The sequence below is a fragment of the Corythoichthys intestinalis genome, chromosome 19 (genome assembly GCF_030265065.1).
Source record: "Corythoichthys intestinalis isolate RoL2023-P3 chromosome 19, ASM3026506v1, whole genome shotgun sequence".
In the NCBI taxonomy this organism is placed as follows: domain Eukaryota; kingdom Metazoa; phylum Chordata; class Actinopteri; order Syngnathiformes; family Syngnathidae; genus Corythoichthys; species Corythoichthys intestinalis.
This window is the reverse complement of record NC_080413.1, coordinates 32,284,238-32,301,393: the sequence shown is the minus strand read 5'-3', so window position 1 is coordinate 32,301,393 and position 17,156 is coordinate 32,284,238. Positions and strand designations below refer to the sequence as shown.

The following is a 17,156-nucleotide window of genomic DNA, read 5'->3' as shown; positions in this document are numbered from 1 at the left end:
AGTTAGTTTGAATAATCAATTAATCGGATTAGGAACATAAAAAATTAAAATACCTGAGCTGAGCCTCAAACGGTATAAAAAAACAAATAAATGAGGACCTAAGTACAACAAAAGAATAATTGGCTAACTTACATAGCAAAAGTCCGCTAGCTTAAATGCTATAAATTTTAATTAAATAAGTTTTTTTTTTTTTTTTAACAATGCTCATAACAAATGGTTCAAACACATATTCCTACAAAAAAACAAATGCATTAAAAACATCTCAAACAAAAACTTAGCTTATGTTGATCTTAACAGGGAGAAGCTGGTCTCAGCCATGTGAAATGAGTTATATTCACTGCTTCCATAGAGGGCATTGTATCGACCCAAATCAATAAAAAACTAAATGCAAACACTTTCAAAACAAACCATGACAACACCACTTTAATTCAACGAATACTCGAAGCAGCAACATTTAATTCGAACCTTTTCTCTCATGGAATTATCGTATTGGCCCGAATATAAGACGGTGTTTTTTGCATTGAAATAAGACTGAAAAAGTGGGGGTCGTCTTATATTCGCGGTCTAGACATTATACCCATTCTCGACGCTAGATGGCCCCAGATATCATTAAAGCGACGTCTCATGACAGATCTCAGCTACTCTCAAGTTTAACCAGTTTGCATTATTTTATTGCAATGTTTTTCCTTATTCAGATTTGTTTCAAGACTACAGTTAGTTAGACTTCACTTTGATGGTTAATGCATTTATTGTAATTTTGTTGTTTTATCACAATATTGTTTTTTTTTTTACATTTCAAAATCCAGAAGCCATTCATTTACGAATGTGATTGCACTTTAGTTTACATATTTAAATGTTCAGATATTAAGATTTGAATGCGGCAAAATAACATGCTTTTTCTCTCAAATATATTGTTATAATCATTTGTTTCAGATGTACTGTAATTATTTTCAGGATAAAAATTAATTTGGTGTTCAAAAACTTTTTTTTTCAAATTTGAGTCTTGAAAAAGAGGGGGTCGTCTGATAAACAGGGCCGTCTTATATGCGGACCAATACGGTACTCGAGTTAATCGATTAATCGTTGCAGCGCTAATCTCTACTAGAGTCTTCACTGTTCAAAACAAGTTTGTCAAAGGCATTTTCTTCTTTTTTCTCAATGAAAATAAGAAACGCAAGCTAACTCAAATGCTTGCCCTAACCAGGTCTACTGAGGTTAGGGTGATGTTGATGTTGCTGATGGCTTCCAAACACACAGAAACAAACCCAGCAATTACATATACATAAGCATGTGTCAACCTAATGGAGTACTTTTATCATCAAATATGTGCTGGGGTATGTCTATACATGCATGCATTTAGATGGCTCTATTTGGATCTGCCTGCTGCTCTGTACACAAATGAAACATCCGTCACGCTTATGTGCCAACTTGAACTAGAGCAACCCAGCAAAATGTACTAAAATATCACATAATTGTGCCATTTAGGCTAAATAAACACACTTGCCTGAAACTGCACAAAAATTGTCCTTGTTTTGATAAAGAAAAATGGGCCACATAAGTGCTCTGGATTTTTGGGTTTACAGTGTTACTTAGCTAAGTTTGGCGTCACTCACGTTTTTCCAGTTTCGCTGGCTCCCGAGGCCAGACATGCCTGCGTATTTTTTTCTTTGCAAATGTAGTCCTACGTATGCATGCTTATTGCATGCCTGGATGTAGATGACTTTCCCATATAGAGTGTAATGCATTAACCAACTTGTGACTGACATGTCATCTTTTTCCAATCTTGACTCACCAGCTGCAGTCATTGCAAAACCTCTTGCAAACAAAGGGCTTCAGTCATGCTCAAAGCTTGGATTGACACTTTCCCCATCATTGTCAGTGGTTCATGCCACACCTTGTCTTAGCAACTGTTGCTATGTTATGGTCTACCTGTGTATTTTGCTTGCAGGTTAAGATGGATTACAGAATTGGATGGTATTTGTTTGTCTTGAGCTAGGGAAAAAAGGAGAGGAGCAGTCTCAACTCGGTGGCTGTGAAGCAGACACATCGATTGCAGTGAAAATGTGGGTTAGAGTTAATTGTGTATGACCTTAGCTAACCACTCTCACTTGTAATACAAATCCAATAATACATTGTATGCCAGAATAACAGGTTGTTGTCTGCTGTCTGTTTCAGTAAGTAAACAACGTTCTGTTCAAAAGATGTTGTTTTGATTCTCTTGATCAGTTTTTAATAAATGTCTTACTGGAATTTTTATGAAGAGAGGCAAGAGCTCAGCATTCATCTGGTTTTGATGTGAGAATCTAGATATCACTGGGTGGATGCGCACATTTTTGCATGTGTGCTGTGTTGTGGATAGGACCTGTGGTCTTCGAGATGAAAAGACATCTCATGTGGTGGTGGAGTTACTGACTCAGCAGATAGCTACTAATCAGGTTTTTCTTTTCTTAGCGCTTTTTACTGTCTGGTCCTGAAACCCATTAAATGAGGAATTAGATCAGAGCGAAGTTAACATTTTTCAACCATTGCTCAAGCACTACCTTGTCTTATCACTTTAGATAAAAAGCTAGTGTTTCAGGTATGATTGCCCAGTAGTCCTCCTAATAACTTTCAGGAAAATTACCCTGAGTTATCAGGACTGCAGCGACTAATCTGAGGTTGTGGCTGAAATTTGTCTTCGTTGACCTTTAAATGAGGGGAAGGAGACAATAAACACGTATTACTCATGTAGTCAGTGCTGAATAATTGATGTTGTCTCCTGGGCATTTATTGATACGGCTGTCCCCAATGACTGATGCTGATATATTGTGCCTCCAGGGCCCAAAACATTGTTTTATTTACACTTTGCTGGCGTTTTATTAACTTTGTTAGTAGAATTTGCATAAGTGGAGCTATGACAGCTGTATTGAGTAAATAAACACTACGTCATCTGTCAGAGAAATATTTTTTGCGTGTATTCTGATAATAAAATTAAAATTTATCATTGAGAAAATTTAATTTCCCGAAACGACAGCAGACCAGACCGCTCCGTCAGTTTGCAGTTGAAAAAAATTGCAATTACCACCACCTACACAACTGAACTGCAACAATATTAAGTTATCGTAGTTTTCGCACTATAAGTTGCACTTGACTATAAGTCGCCACCCACCAAATTTTACACGAAAACGACATTTGTTCATAAACAAGGCACACTGAACTATAAGCCGCAGCAGTCCTCACTGTATTATGGGATATTCAAACCAAAAGATTTTAACAGGTACCACTTTATTTGACAGCGGCATCATACAACTGTCATAAGACTTAATGAGCATACGACACCAGAAAAAAAGTCTTAAATGGCATTATTATGTGAATTAGAATCATATTTTGAGACGATTCGACCATATACAACAATTTAGCAAAGCGCAGATGACGAGAAATTAGTCTTTTAATCTGCCGGTTAGCCACGCCTACAATTATAGGGCTTTAGCGTCCCCAACAGGTGGATGACGTCAGCGGTAGACTAGGCTCATCGGTTTTACTATTCAGCCCATTGAGGGGGAATTGTTCAGAACGAGGAAAACGAGACGAAGAGAGCTGCAAAATGTCATTGTTTCAGTCTCTCTACTCCCAATATTTTTACAGGATATTCTTTTTATCCAAGTATTTTCCCCAATAGCTATATAAATGGCTTGGGAAGGACCAGTCAGCCCGTCGAGGGGGAACTATTCACAATGAGGAAAACGCGACGAAGAGAGCGGCAAAATGTCATTGTTTCTGTCTCTTTACTTCAATATTTTTACAGGATATTCTTTTTATCCAAGTATTTTTCCCCAATAGCTATATAAATGGCTTGAGAAGGACCAGTCAGCCCGTCGAGGGGGAACTATTCACAATGAGGAAAACGCGACGAAGAGAGCGGCAAAATGTCATTGTTTTTGTCTCTTTACTTCAATATTTTTACAGGATATTCTTTTTACCCAAGTACTTTCCCCAATTGCTAAATAAATGGCATGGTCATGACAAATAACTTGTGCTAAATGGAATATAAAATAATAAAAATCCATTTATTCAAGACGACATGGCAAAATTACTCCATAATGGTCAAAACAGTCGACTTTACCTTTACTGTCACACCTGCCGAACGATATTTTATGACACCTAAATCGGACATATGTCATTTCCCTTCCCCGGCTTCGGAGAATGTAAACAGACCAGAAGGAGTGACAGCTAGCCGACATGCTAACCCGAACCGAGGGATGTTTCAAAGTCTTCGAAGTGGAAAATCACACATAACTAGCCTGGATTATTTGACATGACGACCCGGTTGTTGAGTTTCTTTGCGCATCGGCAAACCGCCCGGCGGAGAGCAATTTACAGTTCGTTCCCTGGAGGAGGGTGGCTGGAATTGTTGTGTAGCTAACGTACTAACAGCTAACTGCTAATGAGCGTGAGGATAGCTTTTTACATGCCTATCAATGATCAAACGTAAGTAGTCCTTTATTTAAAGGAATTTTATAGTGTTTACTTTGTAATCACTGTATTCGTATTTGACATAATACAAAACAAGATGTTTACTCACTTCCTTGTAAGTCCAATGGTCCCACAGTAAATATCCACGGTGAATGGGAACCTTTTGAAACTCCAAAAAGGCGCATACGCCTCTCCCGCATACAGAATGATTTTTCTGCAGCCGTTTGGCTGGCGTGATGCAAAAAATAAAAGTATTAATCCGCAAAATCAGCTGAATCCTTCGTCCTCATACACAACAGTATACTGTAGCGTGAAGAGGACGTCTTCTACCGTACACGTCACAGCGCCCTCCTCCTCAATGCGAGACCAAAGCCGGAAGTCACTCATTTTCCTGGCGCGGGATTCAAAAAACTAAATAAATATAGCGATCGCTTCCACACACATCCAAGCGGTCCATATCATTCAGGAGCATAAAATACCGCGTGTATTATGAAATAAACATGCTTTTTCGTGTCACAAGCACTTTAAGGCCGAGTTATACTTCCACGTCAGACCTACGCCGTCAAGGAAGAATCGAGTTACGACCCTACGCCGTAGGCTTACGCGCGCCTCTCGAATTTTCTAACCTTCGCGTCACCTAGACGTGTATGACGTGACGAAAACAGACTGTGATTGGTCCGCTCAGACTGTTGTTTCCGGTTTACCGCGAAAACACCGCCATTGTAGAATAGAATCAAACATTATTTTCTACACGCAAAAATGCACCAAGCCGACGGGAGTATCATCGAAGAGCAAGTCTCGTCAAGACATTATTATTGTGATTGCCAAATGGCTAGGTCGGCGATCGGGAAAAAAAAAAAATGGAAGAACCACCGAGACGTGGGTGTTCGGAATCGAGTGGCCACACGAAGCGGTGACCCAGTCGGCCAAAAACTGCCAACTTTTTATCACTTTATGTCGTATTTTTGGTTGGTGCACTTCATTATTTACTGTGTACATATGTTTGAAGTATATGAAGAATAAAGCACAGATTGGGTGTCAAAAGAGTTGTTTTGATCTTTAATTTTCAATAACAGACAGTTCACCCACACAATACATCATAACTGATTGAGAGTGCCTCGGTGCTTTTATGATAACCTTAAAATAAGCCTCCCAACGCAGTTTGGGAAGTTCCCTAGACGCCAGAAATCTGCTATGGCTTCCCACTGGCTGGTTGTAGGACACGGCAAACAAATCAGGCTGGAGGGCTTTGCAGACCTTGAACGCAGTGCTCGACGCCAGTTTGAAGCTAGCCGCCACAGCTAGCTCTCTCCACCCGAGTCTAAAACTCTCTGTGCGGCATCAAAAGTCGGCCAGACCGCCTCGAAACAGTCTTCTGCGTCGCCTGCCCGTCAACATTTGTATGTTCAATATTTATTCAGTGTTGATTAGCAGAATATTTACTTTCAAGAGTTCCATCTTGCATTGTTTATTTTTTCTCCGACTAGCGGAAGTAAACAAGCATGCCCCAAAACCGTACAAACATAACGCCACACCCCTCTAGTGGCTTGGCGGTGAATTACAGAGCAACGCGTTCCCTCACCGCAGAACTATCGAATGTCGAATGACGCCGTAGTCGCTACGCCGTCACCGCAACGCGGGAGTATAACTCAGGCTTAAATGAACCACCATGAAGCTTTGAACCAATTGGCTGCAAAGCTTAATTGCTTCAAGAAGCTTCATTTGGCCATCACTGCTCCCTTGGGGGAGACATTCAACCTCTGCCCGCCACCTGCTGTCAGCACTGTTGTTTTCCAACATGCCTCCTAGTGTGCATTGCAGCGCTACAGATGCAAATACCAATCAAAATTCACGTTCTAATCTCATTTTTTCTTCTGTTCCTGTTCCAGTTGTTTCATGAATCACTAATTATGGTATTTGGTAACACTTTATTTGACAGTGGTGCCATAAGACTGTCATTACACAATCATAATTACACTACCGCTCAAAAGTTAGGGGTCTAAACGACCCCAAACTTTTGAACCGAAGTGTATCATATGGGATTTTTCATTATGTACACTACGGCTCAAAAATTTGGGGTCGCTTAGATGTGACACTTTCATGAGCATTAATGAATGCTTATAACAGATGTTATTTACTGTTATCCGGCAAATTTTCTCACTTTTGAATGGATGTAAAAAAAACCGAGCTGGACATAATTGTTTAGTGACATAATTTGTCGGATGACACTCAATGACATCGGTCATAAGCATTCAGTAATACCCATGGTAGTGAGTGCCATGTCATAATTATGACGGTCCTATGTAAGCTTGGGCATTGAGGATCTATGTGACCCGGTTCTAACACTCACTCCGATGGTCCCGGACCCGTTCTAATTTTTAAATTTCGATTCCATCTTTCGATGCCCTGACCGCCGAGCGGGAAAAAAATGCTGCCAAAAACCACAAAGAAGCCACAAGAAGCGCGTGTTTGTGCAACTTGATTACAAACATGCACACGGTGCGGCGGCGCTCAAAAGTGACTTCATGGAATACAAGTGCCGAGTAGCATAGCTGAGTGCCACGCTTGTCCTCTAACCAGTCAGAAAGGGAAGTAAAACAATAAATTAGGTCTGTCTTCTGTTGTTCCCGCGATCCAATTCCGGATTAAGCAGTAGATGATGGATGGATAGAAAATAGTACTAGAATAAGTATTATTATTACATTGGGCTATGGTCGATATCATGTATATAGAACTAGATGCGAAATGACTGACTCGCTGGCGCCATCTTAAAGCAGCAGACACCTCCGTTAAAATCAGCGGTATTAAAAGATTTTCAAATTATAATCAATAGAAGAATTTGTACTAATCCTTTGTCGTAGCTCCCAGCTAAGGTACATGTATGGCAAAAGAACGTGTAAATGTTTTCTCTGTGAGCTTTTGAAAAATAAACATCTTTGTGAAAGTGCACTCCTGTGGAAAGAAACTTCATCACATTCAGGTTCTAAGACTGAAATTTATATACAGTGCCTTGCAAAAGTATTCGGCCCCCTTGAATCTTGCAACCTTTCGCCACATTTCAGGCTTCAAACATAAAGATATGAAATTTAATTTTTTTGTCAAGAATCAACAACAAGTGGGACACGATCGTGAAGTGGAACAACATTTATTGGATAATTTAAACTTTTTTAACAAATAAAAAACTGAAAAGTGGGGCGTGCAATATTATTCGGCCCCTTTCACTGCAGCAAACTCACTCCAGAAGTTCAGTGAGGATCTCTGAATGATCCAATGTTGTCCTAAATGACCGATGATGATAAATAGAATCCACCTGTGTGTAATCAAATCTCCGTATAAATGCACCTGCTCTGTGATAGTCTCAGGGTTCTGTTTAAAGTGCAGAGAGCATTATGAAAACCAAGGAACACACCAGGCAGGTCCGAGATACTGTTGTGGAGAAGTTTAAAGCCGGATTTGGATACAAAAAGATTTCCCAAGCTTTAAACATCTCAAGGAGCACTGTGCAAGCCATCATATTGAAATGGAAGGAGCATCAGACCACTGCAAATCTACCAAGACCCGGCCGTCCTTCCAGACTTTCTTCTCAAACAAGGAGAAAACTGATCAGAGATGCAGCCAAGAGGCCCATGATCACTCTGGATGAACTGCAGAGATCTACAGCTGAGGTGGGAGAGTCTGTCCATAGGACAACAATCAGTCATACACTGCACAAATCTGGCCTTTATGGAAGAGTGCCAAGAAGAAAGCCATTTCTCAAAGATATCCATAAAAAGTCTGGTTTAAAGTTTGCCACAAGCCACCTGGGAGACACACCAAACATGTGGAAGAATGTACTCTGGTCAGATGAAACTAAAATTGAACTTTTTGGCCATAATGCAAAACGATATGTTTGGCTTAAAAGCAACACAGCTCATCACCCTGAACACACCATCCCCACTGTCAAACATGGTGGTGGCAGCATCATGGTTTGGGCCTGCTTTTCTTCAGCAGGGACTGGGAAGATGGTTAAAATTGACGGGAAGATGGATGCAGCCAAATACAGGAACATTCTGGAAGAAAACCTGTTGGTATCTGCACAAGACCTGAGACTGGGACGGAGATTATCTTCTAACAGGACAATGATCCAAAACATAAAGCCAAATCTACAATGGAATGGTTAAAAAATAAACGTATCCAGGTGTTAGAATGGCCAAGTCAAAGTCCAGACCTGAATCCCATCGAGAATCTGTGGAAAGAGCTGAAGACTGCTGTTCACAAACACTCTCCATCCAACCTCACTGAGCTCGAGCTGTTTTTCAAGGAAGAATGGGCAAGAATGTCAGTCTCTCGATGTGCAAAACTGATAGAAACATACCCCAAGCGACTTGCAGCTGTAATTGGAGCAAAAGGTGGCGCTACAAAGTATTAACGCAAGGGGGCCGAATAATATTGCATGCCCCACTTTTCAGTTTTTTATTTGTTAAAAAAGTTTAAATTATCCAATAAATGTTGTTCCACTTCACGATTGTGTCCCACTTGTTGTTGATTCTTGACAAAAAATTTAAATTTTATATCTTTATGTTTGAAGCCTGAAATGTGGCGAAAGGTTGCAAGATTCAAGGGGGCCGAATACTTTTGCAAGGCACTGTACAAGTTAAAAATAGCCCTGTGAGAAGTTCATATAATTCATAAATTTCATCGAGATTCGTCCATAACCAGAATCGAAACCTGGAATCGCAATAGGAACCGTAATCGATCAATTTCAAACGATGCCCAACCCTAGTCTTATGACGCCACTGTCAAATGAAGTATTACCTATTAACCCTAATAAATCATCAAAAAAGCCGCACTGTACGATAAGCCGCAGGAGTCAAAATGGAAGGAAAAAAGTAGCGGCTTATAGTCAGAAAATTACGGTAATATTGTTGCAGTTCAGTTTTGGTATTATGTGGTATTCTGTGGTTAAAATTATTAACCACTGTCAGTCATCCCTTAATATTCATGGGTTTGTGTATTTTGCTTGTAGATTATGGCAATGATTTCAGGCATCTAGTTGTCAGATTAATGATGCTCCGTCGCAGTGTAATTTGATGATTTGAATTTAGACAGTGAGACAAAAAAATTAAATGTTTTTTGCACAGTGTGTGTAAACCAGTGTGTGTAAACCAATCTCGTTTTATCAGATGCATTCATCACCATTTTCACAAGGTTTATTTAACAAAGAACTAATTTTGGTAATGGAAGTATTTTCCCCATTAACACAATGTACTTGAGGTTTTGCAGCGGCTACATTAAATTTGAATTTGGTGGCATTTTTTGTAGACTCGAAGAGGATGGAAAATCACAATCAACCTCATTCATTTGGCAGTAAAGGAGTGGTCCCTCACTTAAAGATATTTGTTTAATTGCTTATAGGATCCAACAGTGCTTATTTTTTGTGACTAGTCAAATTTTGTCTATTAAAGTGCTTGTGACACGAAAAAGCATGTTTATTTCATAATACACGCGGTATTTTATGCTCCTGAATGATATGGACCGCTTGGATGTGTGTGGAAGCGATCGCTATATTTATTTAGTTTTTTGAATCCCGCGCCAGGAAAATGAGTGACTTCCGGCTTCGGTCTCGCATTGAGGAGGAGGGCGCTGTGACGTGTACGGTAGAAGACGTCCTCTTCACGCTACAGTGTACTGTTGTGTATGAGGACAAAGGATTCAGCTGATTTTGCGGATTAATACTTTTATTTTTTGCATCACGCCAGCCAAACGGCTGCAGAAAAATCATTCTGTATGCGGGAGAGGCGTCTGCGCCTTTTTGGAGTTTCAAAAGGTTCCCATTCACCGTGGATATTTACTGTGGGACCATTGGACTTACAAGGAAGTGAGTAAACATCTTGTTTTGTATTATGTCAAATACGAATACAGTGATTACAAAGTAAACACTATAAAATTCCTTTAAATAAAGGACTACTTACGTTTGATCATTGATAGGCATGTGAAAAGCTATCCTCACGCTCATTAGCAGTTAGCTGTTAGCACGTTAGCTACACAACAATTCCAGCCACCCTCCTCCAGGGAACGAACTGTAAATTGCTCTCCGCCGGGCGGTTTGCCGATCCACAAAGAAACTCGACAACCGGGTCGTCATGTCAAATAATCCAGGCTAGTTATGTGTGATTTTCCACTTCGAAGACTTTGAAACATCCCTCGGTTCGGGTTAGCATGTCGGCTAGCTGTCACTCCTTCTGGTCTGTTTACATTCTCCGAAGCCGGGGAAGGGAAATGACATATGTCCGATTTAGGTGTCATAAAATATCGTTCGGCAGGTGTGACAGTAAAGGTAAAGTCGACTGTATTGACCATTATGGAGTAATTTTGCCATGTCGTCTTGAATAAATGGATTTTTATTATTTTATATTCCATTTAGCACAAGTTATTTGTCATGACCATGCCATTTATTTAGCAATTGGGGAAAGTACTTGGGTAAAAAGAATATCCTGTAAAAATATTGAAGTAAAGAGACAGAAACAATGACATTTTGCCGCTCTCTTCGTCTCGTTTTCCTCATTGTGAATAGTTCCCCCTCGACGGGCTGACTGGTCCTTCTCAAGCCATTTATATAGCTATTGGGGAAAAATACTTGGATAAAAAGAATATCCTGTAAAAATATTGAAGTAAAGAGACAGAAACAATGACATTTTGCCGCTCTCTTCGTCGCGTTTTCCTCATTGTGAATAGTTCCCCCTCGACGGGCTGACTGGTCCTTCTCAAGCCATTTATATAGCTATTGGGGAAAATACTTGGATAAAAAGAATATCCTGTAAAATATTGGGAGTAGAGAGACTGAAACAATGACATTTTGCAGCTCTCTTCGTCTCGTTTTCCTCGTTCTGAACAATTCCCCCTCAATGGGCTGAATAGTAAAACCGATGAGCCTAGTCTACCGCTGACGTCATCCACCTGTTGGGGACGCTAAAGCCCTATAATTGTAGGCGTGGCTAACCGGCAGATTAAAAGACTAATTTCTCGTCATCTGCGCTTTGCTAAATTGTTGTATATGGTCGAATCGTCTCAAAATATGATTCTAATTCACATAATAATGCAATTTAAGACTTTTTTTCTGGTGTCGTATGCTCTTTAAGTCCTGAGCGTGGCCATCTTTTTTTAAGTTAGCTTGACTGATAAAGTACCAGCTCACTTTTCTAGGCTCTTGCTTCAATGCAATTCATTGTTTTTCCATCATGTTTTTTGGCCACCTTCTACAATACAAGATGTTAAGAAATGTTTACATTAGTCCATTGTTTTATAGTTATCATGCTTTCTAAATGTTCTGCTCAACTAAAAGCAGAACACAACTGTCTTTGACAATTTTTTTTTTACTGGCTCGAAGGGAATTGAACAACACAGCCAAGTATTTTTCCTGCTAATGCTGAGTGCAACAGCTGAGTTACACAGTATGTAGTGATGTGTACAGCAGTCATAGTGGCTCGCCTATGTCGTCAGCCCCTCCTGACTCCACTAAGAGTGAGCACTTACTGACCTTATGTGTTTGTTTAATTTTACCAAAGGCGTTCCCCCTCGTTTCACAGTGTGAAAATGTCATTTTCCGGTACGCTCGTGGTTCTATAAAATCATGGGACACACCCACGTATACACCCTCGTCTATTGGGCTTTGACAAATGCAGTGTTGTTTGACTACTAACAAATAATATTCACCTGTAATGTGATTTTCCTAATCTGATTAAGTTTCACGTATATACAGTGGTACCTGTACTTAAGAATGTCTCTACATTCTACAGAGAAATGGAAAATATTGCCTCTTGATAAGAAAGAATTTGCAGGATAAAGGCAGAAATGGTTGGACTCGCAGCTCCCAGTGTTTACTGAACGTAACGTATTTATAGCAGCTCTGTCATTGGCTATTGCCTAGCATACCTGGCATCTAATTGGCTAAGTGGGACCTCTACTGTATGTGTATGTGTGTATCCCAGAGTCGTCTTCATTCGCCCCACAGCTTTACATGTGTGTATTAACATTTATTCTTTATTCCTGTTTTTCTTTTCTTTTTTTACACTATGCACGTCTGATTTTTTTTATTGTGCAATAATCTAATTGTAACATACATTTGTTACATGTTTTGATGCATTTTTATGCATTATAAAAAAAAAAAAAGTCTAAATTTTTGGGGGCGTTTAATGGAAAAAGGCATTTACATGAAAAAGACGTCTCTACCTACAGAATTTTCGATTTCATAAGTAGAGGTACCACTGTATACGGTTTTCTGCTGGTATTAGATACTAATACTACTACTATTAATAATACATTTTATTTATAAGCACCTTTCGGACACTCAAGGACACTTTGTAATGTATTGACGGGACACGGGGCCGATAAATAGGGGGCCTGCATTGTTGGCGAGGCCGTCAAAGCTGACCGAGTGGAATCACAGACAAAGAGTGTTGAAATTTTTCGTTGAAAATTCTTGTGAATAAATACCTAAATCACTTAATTCTTTATAGATATGGACGTAAAACGGTCTCAATTCTTGGTAGAAAGCAAAAAAACATCAGTTAGCATTCATTTGACGTAAATATGTCGAAGTACAATGCTGGTCTGTAAGTAAATGTAGCTGGCGGCTGCCTGATGTAAACGGAGCTTTTCCGGTGAAAATTCTTGTGAATAAATGCTTAAATCCCCGAATTCTTTATAGATGTGGACGCAAAACAGTCTCAATTCTTGGTTAAAAGCAAAAAAAAAAAAAAAAAAAAAAAAAAAAAAAAAAAAAAAACGTGCAGTTAGCATTTATTTTATGTAAATATTGCGAACTATAATGCCAATGCAGTAGCGGCTAATTTCTCCCTTTGATTTTTTTTTCTCAACGTTTCAAAATGCATGCATGGTCAAAAAAATACAATAAATCACTCCTGTGAAAATCCTTCCTGTTATTATGCGGTACAGCTTTCATACTTTTTCAACAGAAATCTGGCGTTAGAATGCTGTGTTTGTGAATAGCTCCTCTTGATGTGGACGGCCTACTTGAATGCGAGGTGCAGTGCATGACCGATCTGACCTGTCAATTAGGGCTGCAGCTATCGAATATTTTAGTAATTGAGTATTCGACTGAAAATTCTATTGATTAATCGAGTAATCGGATAAAACATATTTTGTTTTTAGGTAAAGAGCAATTATAAATATACATGAGAAAACAAGGCATTTCATCTAATATTGAATCATTTTCAGTCAATCAATGTCCTCATTTTTGATGTACATTGTTGAAAACAGCCAACAATTTTATCTCAGATGTAACTAGACAAAAAAAAGCTAATTCACTGCTTTCACTCAAACTTCTACATCTTATTAAAAAAAAAAAAATCTTATTTCTTATTTCTTTTCATTTTGCATCTAGTTCTATATAAATGTGATATCTATGAGAGGCATCAGACGCTACCTGCTACCACCGTAGCATCATGCGGGCGTAGTTTTGAGCAACATTGGAATAGTTTGTAGCGGCTGTCGGCTGCAGTCAGGAATTATTGCTTCTTCCTATACGGACTATGCATTAAAAGTAGTCCGAGCAAAACGTGATGCTTAGAGCTGGCAAAATTAAACGATTCCTCGAGGCGAATAAAATTATTCGGATCAGTTTTTAAACTCGAGTTACTAGAGTTGCTCGAGTATTCGTTTCAGCTCTACAGTCAATATATTATGAAGTCTATGACTGTACAATAGAGACTGAAAATTAAAAAACGCAAATTAAAAGCAGGATGCACAAATTTAAATCAGAATACAAGTGATAAAAAAATTAAGATGTTGAGATGAAACAAAGATAAGATTAAGATGATGTGTAAGCCAGGTTGAACAGATGAGTTTTGAGTTGAGAGTTGAAAAGTGAGAGGGTGGATGTGTTGCAAAATTCTGGGGATAGGGAGTTCCAGAGAGTGAGTAAAGGCTCTAGAACCGAAGGTGGTTAGACTGGCATGAAGGACAGAAAGATGGAGGGAAAAAGAGGAATGAAGTGAACGGGGGGGAGTGTTAATACAGTGGAAGTTAGATATATAGGATGGGGCCAGGCCGTGAAGTGCTTAGAAGGTGATTAGGAGAATCTTGTGTATTATTCTTTGTTCAATTGGGAGCCAGTGGAGTTGACGGAGGATTGGGGTGATGTGGTGTGTGGAGGGGGTTCAAATGATGAGGCGTGCTGCTGAGTTTTGGAGGAGCTGCAGGTTCTGAACGGATTTATTTGGGAGACCGTAGAGGAGTGAGTCACTCGGGGTACGATTTGCGATACAAGGCTTATGAAAACGGTTATCTCACAATATGGTGAAATAATAATTATCAATACATTTGTGAAGAAATCATTCTAGGATATTGTACAAACCAACTAATAAATAGAAAAAACATCTCTTTTCATCCTTCTGCTTTGAATTGAATTGAGTTTAACACTAGTAGACATTCAATTTATTTGAACTGGGACGGTGGCAGCGAATGATGGAGGCCAATGGCAAGCAATGGGTTTAATTCTGGGGCATTTCAGGGTCACTTGCTGTTGATTTTGGGGCAATTATGGGACACTTCCTATTGATTTGGGGGCATTTATGGGTCACTTCCTGTTAAATTTTGGGTTACAGAAGAGGAAGTGACCTGGGAATTTCAGCAAATGAATAGGCAGCGAGCGACTCAAACGCAACAAGAAGTGACCTGTAGATGTCCTAAAATAAACAGAAAGTGACTGGAAAATACCCCAGTAATTGGAAAGACTGGCTGCAAATGCTCTGGTTTCAAATAAAAAAAATGTTCATCCGCTCCTCTCAGTCTAAATGAATTGGGCGTCTAGAGCCAACAATGGCAGCCATTGAGTTAACACAGACACTATTCTAGTGGAAGATTTTGGTCACACCCCTATTTGATACTGGTAGGCTTTAGTGCAATGTCTTTGCAATTATGTTACAGGGTTGGACAAAATTGCTACAGGTGTTGGACAAAATAATGGAAACACCTAACATTTTAACATCAAAATCCCTGAACATAATTGCTAAAGAATGGCATAAGGAACATTCTAATGCAGTTGAGCATCTCGTATGACCGGCACAATCCCAAGACCTCAACATTATTGAACATTTATGGTCAGTTTTAGAGATTCAATTAAGACGTCGATTTCCACCGCCATCGTCTCTAAAATTAGAGTTAGAGGGTATTCTAACTAAAGAATAGCTTAATGCCTTTGGAGACAATTCACAAGTTGTATGAATCAATACCTCGGACAATTGAGATCCTATACAGAGGCAGTAATTTGTATGTCCGAATTTTTTTTTCTTCTAAAGACAAGTGAGGATTTTGTTATCCATTAATTCAATCTATTTGTTTAACAAAACTGGCTTTAAAAAAACTTGTTTCTGAATTGCGTACCACCCAGATGTCTCAAAATGTCCTATTATTAGGTTATCACTAATATTTATTTGGAAAACAAAAAGCCTGTCATCCATCAAAGGTATGATTCAGACATTTTTGTTCTAGTTCATTTGAAATTTATGCATTAAAATACACAATAACTGGCACAAGACTATCATGTGCTCCTTAGTTAATTCCTATGAACACAATTTTCTAATCTATGATCATTGATATTGTCAATAATGTCTTGTAAAAGTCACCTTTTCCATCCAATATTTGAATGAAATTGAACTCTCACCTCTTCTTCCTTACAGCCAAACCCTTTACATCCAAAGTGAAGCAAATGCGGCTGCACAAAGAAGACTTTGAAATCCTCAAAGTGATTGGACGAGGAGCTTTCGGAGACGTAAGGTTCCTTCTGTTTTTATGCATTCAACGCTACCGTAAGTGTTCACAGCCTGCAATTGGGGTTTCCCATCCTCTTTTTTTGAAGAAACAGGTGTCAAGGGTCAGTTTTGAAGCTTCTCTTTACTTACATGTCAAATCCACACGAGGTTTTTCTTACTTGACTGCTTTGACTGGAGACGTGAAAATCTGAAACTTGTTCCTTGAGGCATAAGTGTCTGCACACGATCCTGACACAATACTTACCAGTAAAAGACAATTATGTCGTACCTTAATACCTTAATTGCTAAGATACAACAGGGAAACAAGTCCGATAGTGGGCTGCTTTCTTCTGCATTCCTGCAGCAGATTGTGATACAAGCTGCTTGAGCATGACTCCACTTGCTAAAAGGAAATTTCACATATCTCTCTTCATAGGATGAAAGTACCAGTAAAACCCCTAAATCTCTCTTTGCTAATTTTTTTCTTCCCTGTAAGGGCGGCCTTATACTATAAGATGATCTATCTATTGAAATTGCTATCATAACACACTGCAGGATAATCGTTTCAGATTCTCTTGCCAACATGCACACACCTACAGGATTTAAAAAGTCCGGAGAAGGTCGCGCAGTCACCATCTTGTGGAAAAAATAGTAGAAGTAAATTGTTTTTAAGATGATTTTTCAGAACTACTTTCTTCCACGGTTTTGGAACCACTTTGTAGGCATGTATAAATATGCTCACTGATGCTCGTAAGTTGAATTACAATATTATCTGCATATTTATTTGTATTCTATTAGCTTTTTTGAAATGGTACAAAAATGAACAAATCAGGTAACATCGATCACATTTTCATGATGATTGTAGCTATTTCCTAGCTCTTGAACACATCACCCTTTTAACCCTGGTGGTTAGCATAGTTTATGTGGCCTAAAACACCCGTAATATTAGGGCGA

General features: G+C 39.1%; 1 protein-coding gene across 5 annotated transcripts in view; it reads left to right on the top strand.

The window, feature by feature from the left end:
• Positions 1-17,156, top strand: part of cdc42bpab (CDC42 binding protein kinase alpha (DMPK-like) b) — a 175,554-nt gene that overhangs the window by 40,414 nt on the left and 117,984 nt on the right. For all 5 annotated transcript variants that reach the window (XM_057822569.1, XM_057822570.1, XM_057822567.1 and 2 more), the window contains exon 2: positions 16,131-16,222. In XM_057822569.1, coding sequence (XP_057678552.1) covers positions 16,131-16,222 — 92 coding nt within the window. The remainder of the gene's footprint in view (positions 1-16,130; positions 16,223-17,156) is intronic.